At 52.4% G+C, this 21,202-nt stretch overlaps 1 protein-coding gene across 2 annotated transcripts; it reads left to right on the forward strand.

Moving 5' to 3' along the window:
• The first annotated feature begins 13,014 nt into the window (after window positions 1-13,014).
• Window positions 13,015-21,159, forward strand: MRPL4 (mitochondrial ribosomal protein L4). Of its 2 annotated transcripts, none has more exons than XM_063600775.1 (9): window positions 13,015-13,415; window positions 13,502-13,568; window positions 13,656-13,806; window positions 15,695-15,746; window positions 17,815-17,932; window positions 19,333-19,439; window positions 19,524-19,633; window positions 19,720-19,796; window positions 20,716-21,159. In XM_063600775.1, exons 1-9 carry the CDS (start codon window positions 13,359-13,361, stop codon window positions 20,910-20,912), a joined length of 936 nt encoding a protein of 311 aa, XP_063456845.1. In that variant the 5' UTR covers window positions 13,015-13,358; the 3' UTR covers window positions 20,913-21,159. The 2 variants fall into 2 exon arrangements, with proteins under 2 accessions (XP_063456845.1, XP_054959420.1); XM_055103445.2 differs by lacking the exon at window positions 20,716-21,159 and adding an exon at window positions 20,271-20,675 and having other exon boundaries at window positions 13,061-13,415.
• Window positions 21,160-21,202: the final 43 nt, after the last annotated feature.

The raw sequence follows: 21,202 nt of genomic DNA on the forward strand, positions 1-21,202 counted from the left end.
TTGCACTCCAGACTAGGTGACAAGAACAAATGAAACTCCATCTCAAAAAAAAAAAAAAATCAAAAAGAAGGAACTGGTGATACCTAGCCACATGGAGAACTCTCAAATGCATTAGGATGAGGGAAAGAAGTTCAACGCAAAGGTTGCATACTGTATGACTCTATTTCTATAATGTTCTAGGAGAAGAAAAACTACAGGGACGGTGAAATATTGGGACAGGAGAGGCTGACTGCAAAAGGGCACGGTGGGACCGGGTGCAGTGGCTCACCCCTGTAATCCCAGCACTTTCAGAGGCTGAGGTGAGAGAATTGCTGGAACCCAGGAGTTCGACACCATCCTGAGCGACAGAGCGAGACCCAGTCTCTACAAAAAAAAAAAAAAAAAAAAAAATTGAGTCAGGTACAGTGGCACGTGCCTGTACTAGCTATTCCGGAGGCTGAGGCAGGAGGATTGCCTGAGCCCAGCAGTTTGACACCACTGTCACCTATGATCGCACCACTGCACTCCAGCCTGAGCAACAGAGTAAGACCATGTCTTAAAAAAAAAAAAAAAAGTTGGGGGGCATGGGGGGAATTTTTTTTTTTTGGCGATGGAACCATTCTGCATCTTGATTGTGGTTTTGGTTACGTGACTATATATGTTTGTTGAAATGTGAACAACTGTATGCAAAAAAGGGAAGATTTTCTTTCTTTTTTTTTTTTTCTTTTGAGACAGAGTCTTGCTCTGTCGCCCAGGCTAGTGTGCAGTGGCGCGATCTGCTGCAACCTCTGCCTCCTGTGTTCAAGCGATTCTCCTGCCTCACCTTACAGGTGTCCACCACCACGCCTGGCTAATTTTTGTATTTTTAGTAGAGATGGGGTGTTACCATCTTGGCCAGGCTGGTCTCAAACTCCTGACCTTGTGATCCACCCGCCTCGGCCTCCTAAAGTGCTGGGATTACAGGCGTGAGCCACCATGCCTGGCCAGGAAGATTTTTATTGTATCTAAATTGTGCAAAAAGAGCAATACTTTTGTTTAAAAAATTCTCACAGCAGCCTTATTATTTGTGTGTTTATTTGTTTTCTTGATCTTAGCCAAAAGGCCGAGAAGCGATTTATTTATTTTTATTTTTTATCTTTTTTTTTTTTTTTCGAGACGGAATCTGGCTCTGTCGCCCAGGCTGGAGTGCAGTGGCGCAATCTCGGCTCACTGCAAGCTCCGCCTCCCAGGTTCACGCCATTCTCCTGCCTCAGCCTCCCGAGTAGCTGGGACTACAGGCACCCGCCAGTACGCCGGGCTAATTTTTTGTATTTTTAGTAGAGACGGGGTTTCACCGTGTTAGCCAGGATGGTCTTGATCTCCTGACCTCGTGATCCACCCGCCTCAGCCTCCCAAAGTGCTGGGATTACAGGCGTGAGCCACCGCGCCCGGCCTAGTTTTTATCTTTTTAGAGATAAGGTCTTGCTCTGTCACCCAGGCTGGAGTGCAGTGGCGCAATCATAGCTCACTGTAGTCTCAAGCTCGTGAGTTCAAGCAATCTGCCTACTTCAGCCTACCCAGTAGCTGGGACTACAGGCCCAAGACACCAAGCCCAGCTAACTTTTACATTTTTTGTAGAGGGTTAGGTTGGTCTCACTATGTTGCCCAGGCTGGACTTGAACTCCTGGGCTCAAGCGATCCTCCCACCTTGGTCTCCCAAGGGCACTGAGATTACAAGAGTGAACCACTCTGCCTGGCCTCCTGACAGTAGCTTTACATCAGTGAGGGTCTAATCAGGAAAACAGAAGTATCTCCAATAGAGGGGATTTAATATATGGGTCAATTTAATACGTAGATAAAAAATCAAACGATGGCCAGGCGCGGTGTCTCATGCCTGTAATCCCAGCACTTTGGGAGGCTAAGGCGGACAAATCACGAGGTCAGGAGTTCGAGACCAGCCTGGCCAACATGGTGAAACCCGGTCTCTACTAAAAATACAAAAAATTAGCCGGGCATAGTGGCAGGAGCCTGTAATCCCAGCTACTTGGGAGGCTGAGGCAGGAGAATCGCTTGAACCCGGGAGGCGGAGGTTGCAGTGAGCTGAGATTGCACCACTGAACTCCAGCCTGGGTGAAAGAGTAAGACTTTGTCTAAAACAAAACAAAACAAAACAAAACGGATGCAGAGATTATTTTAAAATTAGCATAGGCCGGGCACAGTGGCTCATGCCTGTAATCCCAGCACTTTGGAAGGCCGAGGCGGGCGGATCACCTGAGGTCGGGAATTCGAGACCAGGCTGACCAACATGGAGAAACCGTGTCTCTACTAAAAATACAAAATTAGCCGGGTGTGGCTGGGCGCAGTGGCTCATGCCTGTAATCCCAGCACTCTGGGAGGCCAAGGCAGGTGGATCATGAGGTCAGGAGATCGAGACCATCCTGGCTAACACGGTGAAATCCGTCTCTACTAAAAATACAAAGAATTAGCCGGGCGTGGTGGCAGGCACCTGTAGTCCCAGCTACTCGGAAGGCTGAGGCAGGAGAATGGCGTGAACCCGGGAGGCGGAGCTTGCAGTGAGCCGAGATCACGCCACTGCACTCCAGCCTGGGCGACAGAGTGAGACTCCGTCTCAAAAAAAAAAAAAAAAAGTAGCCGGGCATGCTGGCACATGCCTGTGATCCCAGCTACTAGGGAGGCTGAGGCAGGAGAATCGCTTGAACCCAGGAGGCGGAGGTTGCGGTGAGCCGAGATCGCACCATTGCACTCCAGCCTGGGCAACAAGAGCGAAACTCCATCTCAAAAAAAAAAAAAAAAAAAAAATTAGCATAAACCAAGCATGGTGGTGTAGGCCTGTAGTCCCAGCCACTCGGGAGGCTGAGGCAGGAGGATCGCTTGAGCCCAGGAGTTGGACTCCGGCCTGGGCAACATAGCCAAACCTCATCTCTTAAAAAATATAATAAAAATAAAGGATATGGCAGACCATGTAAAAAATTTAAATAGAAATTACCATATAGGAAGATGATATCTAATGGGAGGTGCTACCAGAGGCATATGGGGAGAAATATCTTGGGCTGGGTGCAGTGGTTCACGACTGTAATCCCAGCACTTTGAGAGGCCAAGGTGGGAGGATCACTTGAAGCCAGGGGTTTGAGACCAGCCTGGGTAATATAGGAGACCCCCATCTCTATTTTAAAAATCTTAAAAAAAAAAAAAATCCATGTATGGTTGCACGCACCTGTGGTTCCAGCTACTCAGGAGGTTGAGGCAGAAGGATCACGTCAGCCCAGGAGGTCGAGGCTGCAGTGAGCTATGATTGTGCCACTGCACTACAGCCTGGGTGACAGAGTAAGACCCTATCCCTAGAAAAAAAGCAAAAAGAGGCCGGGTGTGGTGACTCACGCTTGTAATGCCAGCACTTTGGGCGGCTGAGGCAGGTGAATCACCTGAGGTCAGGAGTTCAAGACCAGTCTGACCAACATGGTGAAACCCCATCTCTACTAAAAATGCCAAATTAGCCGGGCATGGTGGTGCGTGCCTGTAATCCCAGCTACTTGGGAGGCTGAGGCGGGAGAATCACTTGAACCCAGGAGGTGGAGGCTGCAGTGAGCTGAGATCGTGCCATTGCACTCCAGCCTGGGCGACAAGAGCGAAACTCCGTCTCAAAAAAGAAAAGAAGAGAAAAGAAATATCTTGGCTTCTCCTACCTTCCTCTCGGAAAATCTGCCCCCAGTGCCTCCCATTGGCTAAATGTGGCCAGAAGCCAGTTGGCAGGGGAGATGTCCCGTGCAGAGCTCAGCCCCGAGCCATGCAGGGAGAACAGCACAGGGACTAGATGATGCCAGGGCTCGCAGGCTTAAGCCCTGCAAGAACCATGTGGGTAGGGGCAACTATACCCCCATTTTACAGAGGAGGAAACTGAGGCCTGGAGAGCCAATGTGACATGCCCAGGGTCTCAGGCCCTCAAGGAGGTTGGACTCTCTGGTTCTCGCCAACACCTGCCTGGAGGGCTAGTTCTGTGGCTTTTTTTCTACCCTTCACGCCTGTCCTGGTTGCTCAGGGAACTGTAGGGAATGAAAATATCCATGCAAATCAGCCCCACTGCGGGGAGGCCCTCCGTGGGAGGCTTTGCCCCCTGACGGAGCTTGGCAGTTACACACAAGCTGAGCTGAAAACAAACAGCAGATGTTTGGACAGTTGGTGGGGGAGGGGCGCTTTAGGCCCCTCTCCCTAGTGTGGGAGACCACCCCTCACCCCCCACCAACAGATCTGTGTCATCCATCCATGCCCTGTACTTTTTTTTTTTTTTTTTTTTTTTGAGATGGAGTCTTGCTCTGTCACCCAGGCTGAAGTGCAGTGGCGCAATCTTGGCTCACTGCAACCTCTGCCTCCCGGGCTCAAGCAATTCTCGTCACTCAGCCTCCTGAGTAGCTGGAATTACAGGCGCCTGCCACCATGCCGGGCTAATTTTTGTATTTTTAGTAGAGACGGGGTTTCATCATGTTGGTCAGGTTGGTCTCAAACTCCTGACCTTAAATGATCCACCCTCCTCGGCTTCCCAAAGTGCTGATTACAGGCGTGAGCCATTACACCCAGCCAATCCCATTTTAAAGATGAAGAAAATTGACTGGGTGAGGTGGCTCAAGCCTGTAATCCCTACATTTTGGGAGGCTGAGTTGGGCGGATCACTTTAGCCACCGACCTCATGCTCTGTACCTTCTTTTTGGGGGGCTGCCCCCCAGTATTGCAGCCCTGACCCCTGGCCTTTGTGAGAACCCTTGTTCAGTAATGGAGGAAAAGCTGAGGCCAGATGTGGAGGGGCCTTCCCGCATCTGATATGTGCCCCCTAAATTGGTGTGATACCCACAGCCAGCAAAGACCCTCTCTGGATTACAGGGTTGATGCTGGTCCCACACTACCAAGGACAGAGGTCACCTGCAATTGAGCCTTTGAGCCACAGGAGAGGGCTGATTGCACTGACCTTTGACCTCTCCCCAGGCTTGGATCAAAATGGTCAAACTTTGAGCCTTTTGGTGTGAAGGTCCCCTGGTCGTTACTGCCCTTTTATTAAGACTCATAACTGGGGGCCGGACGTGGTGGCTCACACTTGTAATCCCAGCACTTTGGGAGGCCAAGGCGGGCAGATCACTTGAGGCCAGGTGTTTGAGACCAGCCTGGACAACATAGTGAAACCGTGTCTCTACTAAAAATACAAAAAGGCCGGGTGCGGTGGCTCACGCCTGTAATCCCAGCACTTTGGGAGGCTGAGGCAGGCGGATCACGAGGTCAAGAGATCGATACCATCCTGGCCAACATGGTGAAACCCCGTCTCTACTAAAAATACGAAAATTAGCTGGGTGTGGTGGCGTGTGTCTGTAGTCCCAGCTGCTCAGGAGACTGAGGTAGGAGAATCACTTGAACCCAGGAGGCGGAGGTTGCAGTGAGCAGAGATCATGCCATTGCACTCCAGCCTGGACAACAAGAGTGAAACTCCGTCTCAAAAAAAAAAAAAAAGACTCATAATCAATATGCCAGTTGGGGAATGCTGTGTAAACTGGGGTAGGGACCAGGTGCAGTGGCTCATGCCTGTAATTCCAGCACTTTGGGAAGCCGAGGCTGGAGGACAGCTTGAGGCCAGGAATTTGAGACCAGCCTGGCCAGCACAGTGGGTCTCTGTCTCTACCAAAAATAAAACAAGTCAGCCCAGTGTGGTGGCATGTGCCTGTAGTCCCAGCTACTCAGGAGGCTGAGTGTGAGGATGGCTTGAGCCCAGGAGGTAGAGGTTGCCATGACCTATGATCCTGCCACTGCACTCCAGCCTGGGCGACAGACGGAGACTCTGCCTCTAAAAGATAAAAAATAAAAGCTGCAGTAGGAAGGGAAGGATAAGTTTAGATGCATTGTCACCTAAGAAGGTGGCATTTCAGTAAAGAGCCAAAGGAGATGAAAGAGTGAGACATACAGATATTCAGGGGAGGCTGGGCATGGTGTCTGAAGCTTGTAATCCCAGAATTTTGAGAGGCTAAAGTGGTGAATCACTAGAGGCCAGGAGTTGGAGACCAGCCTGGGCAGCATAGTGAGACTCCATCATGTTTTGTTTTGTTTTTTGTTTTGTTTTATTTGAGACAGTGTCTCACTATCACCCAGGCTGGAATGCAGTGGCATAATCACAGCTCACTACAACCTCCGCCTCCCAGGTTCAAACAATTCTCCTGCCTCAGCCTCCCAAGTAGCTGGGATTACAGGCGCCTGCCACCACACCTGGCTAATTTTTGTATTTTTAGAGAGACAAGGTTTCACCACGTTGGCCAGGCTGGCCTCGAACTCCTGACCTCAAGTCATCTGCCCACCTCGGCCTCTCTAAGTGCTGGGATTACAGGTGTGAGCCACCACGCCTGGCCCTCAGCATGTTTTTTAAAAGAATAAAATAATAAAAGAAACAAAAATAGATATTAACGGGGAAATGGAATGTGATTGGTGGGTTCTGGGTTCTGGTGAGGAGGCCAGGGCGGCTAAAGCCATGGAGGAAGGGGAACAGGAGAATGGAAGGTGAGGGCAGGTCCTGCGGGGACTTGAGGGTTGCATGAGGACTTTGGTTTTAGTGCTAAGTGAAATGAAGGCACTGAGGGTTCTAAGCAGAAGAGGGAAGTGACCTGACTCAGATGTTTACAGCCTACCTCTAGGGGATGGGTAACAGATGATGAGGAGTGAGGGTGGAAGGAAGAATTCATTCTCAACACAGCCCCGTAGGGGAGGGTTTGTGTGTATTTCACTTACAGATTAGGAGGCCACAGCTCCCACTTGCCCAAGGCCGTCCAGCCAATTAGTGGCAGTGCCTGGATTCAAACCAGTGTTACTGAATGAATAATCATGTATGGGCACCTTACGTGCCCGGTGACCTCAGGTGGACAGAGATTTGAGACCCAGGGACACAGGGAGAAAGTCCTCTGTTGTTAGCAATACCCCTGCAACAGGATGAACAAAGGAATTCACTCAGGAAACATTTATTAGCTGGGTGTGGTGGTGCATGCCTGTGGTCCCAGCTACTCGGGAGGCTGAGGCAGGAGGATTACTTGAGCCCGGGAGCTGCAGGCTGCAGTGAACTATGATCATGCCACTGCACTCCAGCCTAAGTGACAGAGTGAGACTCTGTCTCTAAAAAGAAAAACAAAAGAACTAAAGAAACATTTATTGAGCATGTACTGTGGTCCAGACACTATGCTGAGTGCTGAAGCTACAGCAGGTAATAGGATAGAGGAAAATTCCAGCCTTGGGTGAGTTTACATTCTAATGGGAGAGGCAGACAAAAAGCATTTTTAGCCAGGTGCAGTGGCTCACGCCTGTAATCCCAGCACTTTGGGAGGCCGAGGTGGGCAGATCACAAGGTCAGGAGTTTGAGACCAGCCTGGCCAACATGGTGAAACCCCATCTCTATTCAAAATACAAAAAAATTAGCCGAGTGTGGTGGCAGGCGCCTGTAATCCCAGCTACTTGGGAGGCTAAGGCAGGAGAATCGCTTGAACCTGGGAGATGGAGGTTGCAGTAAGCTGAGACTGTGCCATTGCACTCTAGCCTGGGCAACAAGAGCAAAACTCTGTCTCAAAAAAAAAAAAAAGAAGAAGAAGAAGATAACCATTAGGCCAGATGTGGTGGCTCACATCTGTAATCCCAGCACTTTGGGAGGCTAAGGCAGGAGGACTGCTGGAGCCGAGGAGTCTAAGACTAGCCTGGGCAATGTGGTGAGACCTCGTGTCTACAAATATATATATATTTTTAAATAGCCAGGTGTGGTAGCACACACGTGTAGTCCCAGCTACTCAAAAGACCAAGGTGGGAGGATCACTTGAGCCCCGGAGACAGAGGTTGCAGTGAACCAAGATCTCGACATTGCACTCCAGCCTGGGTGGCAGAGTGGAACACTGTCTCAAAAAAAAGAAGATAAATATTAATATAGGGCAAGAGAAGAGGGTCAGAAGGGTCAGGGGTGAAGATTTGCTTTTTTATTTTTTTGAGACAAAGTCTCGATCTGTCACCTGGGCTGGAGTGCAGTGGCGCAATCTCAGCTCACTGCAACCTCCGCCTCCCGGGTTCAAGTGATCCTCCCATCTTAGCCTCCTGAGAAGCTGGGACTACAGTCGCACACCAGCACAGAGGTTTCAGTGAGCTGAAATCACACCACTGCACTCCAGCCTGGGTGACAGAGTGAGACCCTGTCTCAAACAACAACAACAAAAACAAAGGAAGCATGCAGTGGGTAGTCAGAAATGTTCAGCCACCTCTGCCCCCTGTCAGTCTTTCCTCACTCCTGGCCTCTGCGACTGCTGTTCTCTCAACCTGAAACAGACTTTCTCCTCTGGACAAAGTCCTCAAGCCTTAGCTCTCAGGCTACAGCTTCATAAGACCACCCCAAGACCCTGCCCCCGTGGTTGGGAATTCCTCCTGTGGACGCCCACAGACCCTGTAGACTCCCCTCCTGAACTCTGATCCTTCAGGCCTCTGCATTGGACTGTGAATATTTCAAAAGTGTTTGCTGGATTTACTGGTGTACCAGTGGTGCACAGTAGGTGCCTAATAAATCACTAAGAAACTAAGCCAGGCGGCCTAGTGTGGTGGCTCATGCCTGTAATCCCAGCACTTTGGGAGGCTGAGGCAGGCGGATCACTTGAGGTCAGGAGTTCGAGACCAGCCTGGCCAACATGGCAGAACCCCGTCTCTACTAAAAATACAAAAATTAGCTGGGCGTGGTGGCGTCTGCCTGTAATCCCAGCTACTCAGGAGGTTGAGGCAGGAGAATTGCTTGAACCCGGGAGGTGGAGGAGGTTACAGTGAGCCGGGATCGCACCACTGCATTCTAGCCTGGGTGACAGAATGAGACTGTGTCTCAAAAAAAAAAAAAAAAAAAAAAAAGGCACAGGGCATGGATGGATGGTACAGATCTGTTGTGGGGGATGAGGGGTGGAATCACAAGGTCAGGAGTTTGAGACCATCCTGGTTAACATGGTGAAACCGTCTCTACTAAAAATACAAAAATTAGCCAGGCGTGGTGGCGGGCACCTGTAGTCCCAGCTACTCGGGAGGCTGAGGCGGGAGAATGGTGTGAACCTGGGAGGCGGAGCTTGCAGTGAGCCAAGATCACGCCACTGCACTCCAGCCTGGGCGACAGAGCGAGACTCCGTCTCAAAAAAAAAAAAAAAAAAAAAAAAAAGCCAGGCGAGGTGACTCACACCCATAATCGCAGCACTTTGGGAGGCCAAGGCGGGCAGATCACTTGAGCCCAGAAGTTTGAGATCTGCCTGGGCAACATGGCGAGACCCTGTCTCTATGAAACAAGAAAAAAGAAAGAAACGAAATACTGTTCCATCATTTGCCACATAAAATCTAAACTCTCTGGTGTGGAACAGACTTGCAAATCTGCCTGTAAAATCATACACCGGATTTTGGAGTAGACACACAGGAGGTTGATTGTAGTGGTGGCTTCTGGGAGAAGAACTGGGGGTAGGGGGCACAGATAAGAGTAGACAGAATTTTCACTCTAGTAATCTTTGTAATTTTTGAAATTCTCTCTACCAGGTGTATGAATGACCAATGAAAATATACAATAGGCCAGGTGCAGTGGCTCACGCCTATAATCCCAGCACTTTGGGAGGCTGAGGCGGGTGGATCACATGAGGTCAGGAGTCCGAGGCCAGCCTGACCAACATGGTGAAACCTTGTCTCTACGAAAAATACAAACATTAGCCAGGTAGGGAGCATCACTTGAGAACAGGAGTTCAAGACCAGCCTGGACAACAAAGCAAGACCTCTGCCTCTACAAAAAAAAAAAAATTGCTGGGCATGATGGAACATGCCTGTGGCCTCAGCTACTTAGGTGGCTGCAGCAGAGGATCATCTGAGGCCAGGAATTCAAGACTACAGTGAACTATAATCCTTACACTGCACTACAGACTGGTAACAGGGTGAGATCCTGTCTCAAAAACAACAGCAACAAAATAAACGATTAAAAGACCTTTTAAAGTTGCAAAATACATAGAGTCTTAAACATGCATCCACAGTTATTTATTTATTTATTTAGAAACGGAGTTTCACTCTTGTTGCCCAGGCTGGAGTGCAATGGTGCGGTATCAGCTCACTGCAACCTCCGCCTCCCAAGTTAAAGCAATTCTCCTGCCTCAGCCTTCCAAGTAGCTGGAATTACAGGCATGCGCCACCATGCTCGGCTAATTTTGTATTTTTAGTAAAGATGGGGTTTTGGCATATTGGCCAGGATGGTTTCGAACCCCTGACCTCAGGTGATCCACCTGCCTCGGACTCCCAAAGTGCTGGGATTATAGGCATGAGCCACCACGCCCAGCCGCATTCAGTTATTCTTGCAGGGATAAAATACACAATGAAATACACTATACTTTTTTTTTCTTTCTTTCTTTCTTTTTTTTTTTTTTTTTTGAGACAGAGTCTCACTCGTTGCATGGGCTGGAGTGCGGTGCGGGATCTCGGCTCACTGCAACCTCTGCCTCCCGGGTTGAAGCGATTCTCCTGCGTCAGCCTCCCGAGTAGCTGGGATTACAGGTGCCCGCCACTACGCCCAGCTAATTTTTTTGTATTTTTAGTAGAGATAAGGTTTCACCATATTGGCCAGGCTGGTCTCGAACTCCTGACTCGTGTTTCGCCCACCTTGGCCTCCCAAAGTGCTGGGATTACAGGCGTGAGCCACTGCACCCGGCCACATTTTTTTTTTTTTTTTTTTTTGAGACAGGATCTTAGTCTGTCACCCAGGCTGGAGTACAGTGGCATGAACATGGCTCACTGCAGCCTCAATCTCTTCGGTTCAGGTGATCCTTCTGCCTTAGCCTCCCCATTAGCTGGGACCACAGGCATATACCATCACACCTAGCTAATTTTTAAATTTTTGGTAGAGGCCAGGCGCGGTGGCTCACGCCTGTAATCCCAGCACTTTGGGAGGCCGAGTCGGGTGGATCACCTGAGGTCGGGAGTTCGAGACCAGCCTGGCCAAAATGGTGAAACCCTGTCTCTACTAAAAATAAAAAATAAAAATAAAAATAAAAATTAGCTGGGCATAGTGGCGGGCGCCTGTAATCCCAGCTACTCGGGAGGCTGAGGCAGGAGAATCGCTTGAACCCGGGAGGCGGAGGTTGCAGTGAACCAAGATCGCGCTACTGCACTCCAGCCTGGGCAACAGAGTGAGATTCTGTCTCAAAAAAAAAAGAATAATAATGCTATTTATTGACTTTTCACCTTGTACCAGGCATGGGAAGCTTTGCCTCCATTACGTCACTGAAATCTCATAACCTCCTTTTCCAGCAGAGGAAAATGAGGTTGGTTCACAGACCACGTTGTCAGCTGTGCTCTGTCCAGAACGCACTGGCCTCCAAGTAGACAGCCCTGGACTGGTAGGGAAGCCGGCTATGATCCGGTGGCGCCCCCTGGAGGTCTATCGGGAACATGGTAAAGAACCTAAAAATGGGTGGGCCACAGTAGCTCATGCCTGTAATCCCAGCACTTTGGGGGACCAATGCGGGAGAATTGCTTGAGCCCAGGAGTTCAAGACCAGCCTGGGCAACATTGGGAGACCCACCCCCCGCCATCTCTACAAAAAAAAAAAAAAAAAAAAATTAGGCCGGGCGCGGTGGCTCAGGCCTATAATCCCAGCACTTTGGGAGGCCGAGGTGGGTGGATCACCTGAGGTCAGGAGTTCAAGACCAGCCTGGCCAACGTGGTGCCACACTGTCTCTAATAAAAACACGAAAATTAGGGCCGGGCTCGGTGGCTCACGCCTGTAATCCCAGCACTTTGGGAAGCCGAGGCGGGCGGATCACGAGGTCAGGAGATTGAGACCATCCTGGCTAACACGGTGAAACCCCCTCTCTACTAAAAATACAAAAAGTTAGCCGGGCGTGGTGGCGGGCGCCTGTAGTCCCAGCTACTCGGTAAGCTGAGGCAGGGAATCGCTTGAACCCGGGAGGCCGAGATGTGCGATCTCGCACCACTGCACTCCGGCCTGGGCGACAGAGCGATACTCCATCTCAAAATACAAATACAAAATAAAAAAATACAATACAAAAATGAGCCAGGCTTGCGCACCTGTAGACCAGCTACTCAGGAGACAGAGGCAGGAGAATCCCTTGAGCTCTGGAGGTCGAGGCTGCAGTAAGCCATGATCTTGCCCATTGCACTCCAGCCTGGGCGACAGAGGAAGACCTTGTCTCTAAAAACCAAAACAAAGAAACTAAAAATAAGCATTCGGATTTGTTAGGGGGCGACAAGGGAGGCAGTCCAGGATCTGTGGACTCCCCACTTTGTTCTGTCCTTGGAGAGCCCTGGAAGGTCTGAGAGGGGACGGGACCTGGTTTAAGGGGGTAGGGGAGAGGACCCTGGTCTAGGGGGTAAGGGACACAAATACCTAATCTGAGGGGTTTCGGGGGGACATGGCCCTGCCCTGGGGAATCTAAACTGGGAGGCATGGTCTGGCAGGCCCAATCCTGAAGGCTTTCTGAGGGCAATAAGGCCCTGCCTTTAAACAAATGAAAAAACGCCAGGCACGGTGGCTCACGCCTGTAATCCCAGCACTTTGGAAGGCTGAGGCGGGCGGATCACGAGGTCAGGAGATCGAGACCATCCTGGCTAACGCGGTGATACCCGTCTCTACTAAAAATACAAAAAATTAGCCAGGCGTGGTGGCGGGCGCCTGCAGTCCCAGCTACTCGGGAGGCTGAGGCATGAGAATGGCGTGAACCTAGGAGGCGGAGCTTGCAGTGAGCCGAGATCGCGCCACTGCACTCCAGCCTGGGCAACAGAGCAAGACTCCGTCTCAAAAAACAACAACAACAACAAAAAAACAAATAAAAAAACAAAACCACATAACTGGATAAAGAAAAAACCATCTCCGACAGCCTTGGAGGAGGGATGAAGGCGTGGCCCGGTGGGCGTGACCAACAGCAAAAGTTTAAGCGTTATTGGCTGTATTCCTTAGTTGCTCGCTCCAGAACTGCCCACTTATGGGCGGGGGTCGCTCCTTCAGGCTTAACAGTCATTGGCTGAATTGGGCCAGAGAGGTCTCATTGGCTGAATTCCTGCACCGGCTCGTCGGAGGCGGGACCCAAAGTATGCTAGGCCTACGGAAGCTGGGTCTTCTTGCTGTGAGGTCGCGTTCCCCAGTGTTACGGAGGGTCCTTGAGGCAGGAGTGAAAATTGGATCTGGGGGTTAGTCCTGGGGTGGAGGTCTGGGCACGCCGGGTCGGACCCCCTCCATCTTCGGTTTTGCACACCCCGCTTTCCAGCGCGGAGTCGCGGCGGGTAGGGCGTCGTCGCGTGCGTGACGTCATCCAGCGGCGCCTCGCGAGGCTCCAGTGGCCTTGACCTCCCGCGGCGTGGGAGGCTGCGCGGCGATGCTGCAGTTGGTCCGGGCCGGGGCGCGGGCCTGGCTTCGGCCTACCGGCTGCCAGGTGAGGCCAGGGGCTGGAGGCGTGGTCGAAGGATGAAATTTGGGGGTGTCCAGGGGTCGTCTCTCACTTTCGCCCAACCCTTGCAGGGCCTGAGTTCCCTGGCGGAAGAGGCAGCGCGTGCGACCGAGAACCCGGAGCAGGTGGCGAGCGAGGGTAAGGCAACCGGGGTGGCTCCAGGAAGGGCGGCGACAGAGAGGTCTGACCCTTGACCCTAACCTCTGACCCCCGCAATCGCTCCAGGTCTCCCGGAGCCCGTGCTGCGCAAAGTCGAGCTCCCGGTACCCACTCATCGACGCCCAGTGCAGGCCTGGGTCGAGTCCTTGCGGGGCTTCGAGCAGGAGCGCGTGGGCCTGGCCGACCTGCACCCCGATGTTTTCGCCACCGCGCCCAGGTGAGCGAGGGCTGTAATGATGAACTGAGTGGCAGAGGGATGAAGAGCGGGATTTCAGGAGTCACGATGACTTTGGGCTTGTACCCTTGGGAAAGTGCTGAATTCTACAGCCTCCGTTTCTCCACCTGTCAAAGGGGAACGATGACAAAACTGTAGCGCTGTGTGAGATTGAAGCCTGAGAGGTGACATCATCTAAGGGTTAGGGAGACAGAATTCTGGAGCCCGACTGATTAGGTTCAAATCCTGCCTTCCCCTCTTGTCCCTCAGTGTCCCTATTTTGTCAGCGGTCGGGAGGTTGCTGTGATGAATAAATGACTTAATTCTGGCACATAATAAGTTCTATAGAAATGTTGATAATCTTTGTTAACTGGTTTTTGCAAATAAGAGCACTAAAAAGACTAAACCATTCCTCGGTGCCTGGAAGAGGCTGTTTGCATTTTAGTTACCCTGCTGTTCATAACATCTCTAAGAAAATGTAGGGGCCACCCTGGGCGCAGTGGCTCACGCCTGTAATCCCAGCACTTTGGGAGGCCAAGGCGGGCGGATCACGAGGTCAGGAGATCGAGACCATCCTGGCTAACATGGTGAAACCCCGTCTCTACTAAAAATACAAAAAAAAATTAGCCGGGCGTGGTGGCGGGCGTCTGTAGTCCCAGGTACTCTGGAGGCTGAGTCAAGAGAATGGCGTGAACCCGGGAGGCGGAGCTTGCAGTGAGCCGAGATCGCGCCACTGCACTCCATCCTGGGCAACACTCTGTCTCAAAAAAAAAAAGAAAGAAAGAAAAGAAAATGTAGGGGCCAGTTACTGTGGCTCACATCTGTAATCCCAGCACATTGGGAGGCCGAGGTGGGCGGATCACTTGAAACCAGGAGTTGCAGACCAGCCTGGCCAACATGGTGAAACCCCGTCTCTACTAAAAATACAAAAATTAGCTGGACGTCTTAGTGCAAGCCTGTAGTCCCAGCTACTCAGGAGGCTGAGGCATGAGAATCGCTTGCACCTGGGGAGATGGAGGTTGCAGTGAGCCGTGATTATACTACTGCACTCCAGCCTGGGCGACAGAGACAGACTCCATCTCAAAAAAAAAAAAAAAACAGGTGAAATTGATTTCAATAATGTATTTAACCTGTATTTAAAACTATGTCGAAATCACATTGTAGCATGGGGCACTGGCCATGTTTCAGATGTTGAGTATGTGACTGTATGGAATGGTATAGAACTAGAGAGGAAAACCAGTCCCTGAAGAAGGTGGCAATAAGTGAAGTGTAATAGCAGGAAAAAAGTAATGGTAGGAAAAACAAGGAAGAAGGGGTGGCTTTTTTTTTTTTTTTTTTGAGATGAAGTTTCGCTCTTGTCGCCCAGGCTGGAGTGCAATGGCACGCTCTCAGCTCACTTCAACCTCCGCCTCCTGGGTTCTACTAATTCTCATGCCTCAGCCTCCCGAGTAGCCAGAATGACAGACATGTACCACCGTGCCCAGCTAATCTTTGTATATTTTGGAGAGACATCACTTTGCCATGTTGCCCAGGCTGGTCTTACTCCTTGCCTCAAGTGATCCACCTGCCTTGGCCTCCCAAAGTGCCAGGATTCCAGGCATGAGCCACTGCACCTGGTCAAGGTGGCTCTTTCTTTAGAAGGTACCTTTCAGCAGTTATTGGAGCTGATACCTGTAGGCTGAGAAAGAACCATCCAGGAGAAGAGTGTTTCAGGCAGAGGGAACAGCAAGTGCCAAGGCCCTGAGGCAGAATTTCAAGATGGGGTCAGTGAGGGGCAGAGGCAAATCGCACAGGGCCCTGGAGGCAGAAGGGAGAATCCTGGGTTTTCCTATAGTGGGGTGGGAGCGTTTGAAGCAGAGTTGGGCTTCTCATGTGTCCTTCCTCCCTGCAGGCTGGACATACTGCACCAGGTTGCTATGTGGCAGAAGAACTTCAAGAGAATTGTGAGTGCCTAAATGGAGCAAGGTGGCGGGAAGGAGCTTCCTGGGGAGGTTGGGGATAGGACCCAGAGGAAGCCCATCGCTGGGTTTTCTCTGGACTGCTCGGCTGGGGCCTCATCTGTCTCCTGAACTATTCACCGATGGGTCCATTTTTGGTTCTCTTTTTTTTTGTTTGTTTTTGAGATGGAGATGGAGTCTCACTCTGTCACCCAGGCTGGAGTGCAGTGGCGCAATCTTGGTTCACTGCAACCTCCGCTTCCTGGGTTCAAGCGATTCTCCTGCCTCTGCCTCCTGAGTAGCTGGGATTACAGGTGTGCACCACCATGCAGGCTAATTTTTGTATTTTTAGTAGAGATGGAGTTTCACCATGTTGGTCAGGCTGGTCTCAAACTCCTGACCTCAAGGAACCTACCTGCCTTGGCCTCCCAAAGTGCTGGGATTACAGGCGTGAGCCACTGTGCCCAGCTCATTTTCAGTTGTTTTCTGATCACTCACTGATGTGGGCATTGTGGTGGGTGAGAGGATATAGCAGGGACCACGAGGACAAAACAGGCAAGGTCCGGCTGGGTGCAAGTGGCTCAGGCCTGTAATCCCAGCACTGGAAGCTGAGGTGGGTGGGTTGCTTGGGGCCAGGAAAGACCAGCCTGGGAAACAGCAAGACCCAGTCTCTACCCCTTCCCCCACAACCCCAAGAAAAAGATGGGCAAAGTCCCTATTCTAATGAAGGTCACAGTGTCATGGGAGGAGAAGTGAAGGTGAGTCAGATGGTCATACGTAATGTGTAATTATGAGCATGTCCCAGAGAATGGGACGTTCAACCTTGGGTCTACTGTAGAAGCTAACCAGATCAAGGAGGCAGTGGGGCTAGTGTGGAGATAACAGGAACAGGGTGTGCAAAGGCCCCGTGGCAGGGACCACAAGGAAGCCAGTGTTGCCACAGAGGCCAGTGGGAGCAGTGGGGAGGAGTCTGGGTTTTATGCCAAGAACATTGAAGAATCCATTACCAGTCAGGGTCTTATCCATCCACCCCAGAGGTCCGGCCAATCCTCCCCCTGCTCACACCTTCCCTGGCTCCCCATCACCCTAGGAATAAAGTCATCAGTCTGTTATTCTGAGTTCTTCCTGATTTCCTTGCCCTGCTCCTCTTTCCTGATTCTCCCTGTCTGTGTCATTTCCCATGGCCCTCCCTCCTTGCGGCTACAACCACATTAAAATTGTTCAAAAAATAGGCCGGCACAGTGGCTCACACCTGTAATCCCAGCACTTTGGGAGGCCAAGGCAGGTGGATCACTTGAGGCCAGGAGTTCCAGACCAGCCTAGTCAACGTGGCAAAACCCCATCTCTACTGAAAATACAAAAAATTAGCTGGGGCCAGGTGCGGTGGCTCACACCTGTAATCCCAGTACTTTGGGAGGCCGAGGCGGATGGATCACGAGGTCGGGAGGTCGAGACCAGCCTGACCAATATGGTGAAACCCCATCTCTACTAAAAATACAAATATTAGTTGGGCATGGTAGCGGGCGCCTGTAGTCCCAGCTACTCTGGAGGCTGAGACAGGAGAATTGCTTGAACCTGGGAGGCGGAGGTTGCAGTGAGCCGAGATCGCGCCACTGCACTCCAGCGTGGGCGACAGAGCGAGACTCCATCTCAAAAAAAAAAATTAGCCGGGCATGGTGACAGGCACCCGTAATCTCAGCTACTAGGGAGGCTGAGGCAGGAGAATCACTTGAATCTAGGAATCAGAGGTTGCAGTGAGCCAAGGTCACACCACTTGCACTCCACAGCCTGGGTGACAGAGTGAGACTGTCTCAAAAAAAAAAATGAATAGTTCAGAAAATACCGAGCACCCCCTGCGTGCCCGGTGGCAGGGCCCCTGCCTTTGTGAGGCTGGCGTGGGGCAGGAGCTGTGACTTCTTTACCCTCCTCCTCGCTCCCCAAGTACTCTGTGCTTGGCCAGAGAGAGCCCGTCATCGTGGTGCCTCCTGTCTGACTTCCCCGTGGCAGGACTGATCTGCCCGGCTCCCTGACACCTGCCTCGTGGACCTGACCCCCCTCCTCTTTGTGCCTCCAGAGCTATGCCAAGACCAAGACGAGAGCCGAGGTGCGGGGCGGTGGCCGGAAGCCTTGGCCGCAGAAAGGCACTGGGCGGGCCCGGCATGGCAGCATCCGCTCTCCGCTCTGGCGAGGAGGTAACGGGACAGGGTGGAGGGGGCGGGGAGGGGTGGGGGGGCCAGGGAAGGGCCTGGGTGTTTACTCACACACAGCTGCGCACATCTGGCATGGTATTATGTCAGCCCTGTTCCCTCCACCTCATGGAACCACCTGGGCTGGTGACATCGGAACTGAGGCCCTTGGACCTCACTACCCATATAAGGGGACAGAGATCTGGGAGCCATCCACTCCTCCCTCTCGCATGCCCTGTCTCTCCAGCCTGTGGCCACAGCCCCTCTTGACCCCACCTCCTGTCACCCTCTCCTGACCCACACTTCCCACAGCACCCAGAGAGCTCTTCTAAATCGTGGAACCTGAACTCCGGACCTCGGCCTTTGCGTGGAACCTGAACTCCTGACCTTGTCATTGTGGGCCCTGGTGGCTGCACACCTTTCCCCCTCATCCCCTCCTTTCCCTCTCTGACCGGGCAGAGATGACTCTCTCTTTTTTTTTCGGTTGTAGTTGTTGGTTTTTAACTTTTTATTTTCTTGAATGCTAACGAGATGACTCAGGGTGGTGCCAGCCACCCCGTCACCTGTTTACCTGGCCAGCTCTCCTCACCTTTCAGGGTTCTGGGCCACACCTCCTCCAGGAAGCCCCCCTTGATCTCCTTTCCTTCCACATCCCCCGGAGCTACCCTGATTTCTTCTACAGCTGAGCCTCTTTTCTGCCCTGCCGGAATGTGAATGGCATGAGGGCAGGGACCATGTCTGTTGTCTTCTCTGCTGCATTTCCAAGGCCCAGGCGAGGGCAGACACCAACACATGGTGCTTGCGGGGGTCTCCTTGACTGTTGTTGCTCCCAGATCATACTGCTTGCTCCACCAGAGCATGTGCCTGATGCCTTCCTCTCCCGCTCGACCTGAAAGTTCGAACCTCCTGATAACTTCAGCATTAACAGTGTGCTTGAGTTAAGTTCACACTCTAGCCACTCTATGGAATCCACACCATAACTCATGGTGTCCTATGGGGCAGGAACTGTCCGATCTCAAGGTGGTTTGGTTTTTTTATTGTTTGCTTTTGAGACAAGATCTCGCTCTGTTGCCCAGGCTGTAGTGCAGTGGTGCAATCATAGCTCACTGCAGCCTTGAGCTCCTGGGCTCAAGTGATCCTCCGTCCTCAGCCTCCCAAAATGCTGGTGTGAGCCACCTTCGCCAGCCCTGTCTCAGAGTGTGACAGCTGGGAAAACTGAAGCCCAGTGAAGCAAAGTCACTGGTCCCATGTTGTCCCTGATCCAGCCTCCCCTGAGGCCCCACCCTCTCTGCCTTGTTCCTGGCAGCGCCCCCTCTCTCGTCACCCCATGCCAGCCACTGCAGCAGACTGCTGACCTCCAGGCTCTGCAGTGGCCCCTACCTGCTCACATGCCTCTGTCCCCGCAGGAGGTGTTGCCCATGGCCCCCGGGGCCCCACAAGTTACTACTACATGCTGCCCATGAAGGTGCGGGCGCTGGGTCTCAAAGTGGCACTGACCGTCAAGCTGGCCCAGGTACAGCCATGGGGGGGCCCAGACAGCTGCTAGAGGTGGGGCTGCTCTGGACCCAGGGTTCAAACCATCCTTTCCTTCCACCAGGACGACCTGCACATCATGGACTCCCTAGAGCTGCCCACCGGAGACCCACAGTACCTGACAGAGCTGGCGCACTACCGCCGCTGGGGGGACTCCGTACTCCTCGTGGACTTGTGAGGGCACAGGGCAGAGCAGGGGCAGGGGGCCCTGAGCTCCGTACTCTGAGGGTTCAACCCCCACTCCCTGGCCTCTCTTACAGAACACACGAGGAGATGCCACAGAGCATCGTGGAGGCCACCTCTAGGCTCAAGACCTTCAACTTGATCCCGGCTGTTGGTGAGCAAAGGGCCCAGGCCCCTAGAGTGCGCATGTGCAGGCTCCGCTGTTAGAATCACAGCGGTTCAAATCCGGCATCTGGTCGCTGAGTGGCCTCAGGCAGTGACCACGCTCCCGGACCCAACCTTCAGCTTGCCCAAAGCAATAATCTTTCCTAAAGAAGTGCTTGGCTGGGGATGGTGGCTCACGCTTGTAATCCCAGTACTTTGGGAGGCCAAGGCAGTCTGGGCAATATAGTGAGGCTCCCATCTGTACTAAAAATAAAAAAGTTAGGCGTGGCGATGTGCACCTGTAGTCCCAGCTACTCGGGGGCTGAGCCAGGCGGATAGCTTGAGCTCAGGGGGCCAAGGCTGCAGTGAGTCATGATCGCACCACTGCACCCAAACCTGGAGAGAGAGCTAGACTCTTGTCTCAAAAAAAAAGAAAAAGCTCCAAAGTCACCTCTGTCAAAGCCACAGTCTGTTCCTTCCACAGCCACAAGATGGCGACATGAGCCTAAGTCAAGTCCTGTCCCTCAACCCACTCCCCTCGCTGGCTTCCCCACCTCTCTCAGGATGAAAGCCCAAGTCATCAGGGTGGCACGTCAGGCCCTGCACGATGTGCCCCGTCACCTCCCTGCCCTCCCGTCATTTGCCCTGGGTCTCCCCCACCAGAATGGGAGCCAGGAGTCCCAGCCAGGCACGGGACCGAGCCTGGCTCTCAGTCAGCAGGTGATGAGCTGGGAGCAGCTCCTTGGCCAGAGGCTTACAGGCAACAAGCGGCCAGGCAGGGTCTGGCCCCGGGCTGCTGGGCTCACAAAGTCACACTAGACCACAGTGACGATCTCTGTAAGCACAAAGGGACTCCGATGTGGGTGGGGTGAGGAGAGAGGCAGCCCCGGCCTGACCGGTCCCCTGCCCCGCCCCCACCCCGCCCCCAGGCCTAAATGTGCACAGCATGCTCAAGCACCAGACGCTGGTCCTGACGCTGCCCACCGTCGCCTTCCTGGAGGACAAGCTGCTCTGGCAGGACTCACGTTACAGACCCCTCTACCCCTTCAGCCTGCCCTACAGCGACTTCCCCCGACCCCCACCCCACGCTACCCAGGGCCCGGCGGCCACCCCGTACCACTGTTGATGTGAAGCAGCTCTTCTGAGCCAGGCCGAGCCCCTGGCCGACTTGGGAGCCTCAGGCCCGCGCCCACCCTTCGAGGAAGGTGTCACCTGGACCCCTTCATTCCACGGAGGAAGCTGAGGCCACAGGCAGCGGCCATCGCCATTGGGAAGGGGCGACTCCACGGAGAGCTCAGACGGGCTTCTGCATCCATTCCCTCTTTTTGTTTTTAAAATAAATTGTATTTTTGAATCAAGGAGGATAAAGATAACTTCTCAGTGTCATTTTTAATAATTGCATTGAGAACGATGAGC

This window comes from Pan paniscus, chromosome 20 (assembly GCF_029289425.2).
Source record: "Pan paniscus chromosome 20, NHGRI_mPanPan1-v2.0_pri, whole genome shotgun sequence".
In the NCBI taxonomy this organism is placed as follows: domain Eukaryota; kingdom Metazoa; phylum Chordata; class Mammalia; order Primates; family Hominidae; genus Pan; species Pan paniscus.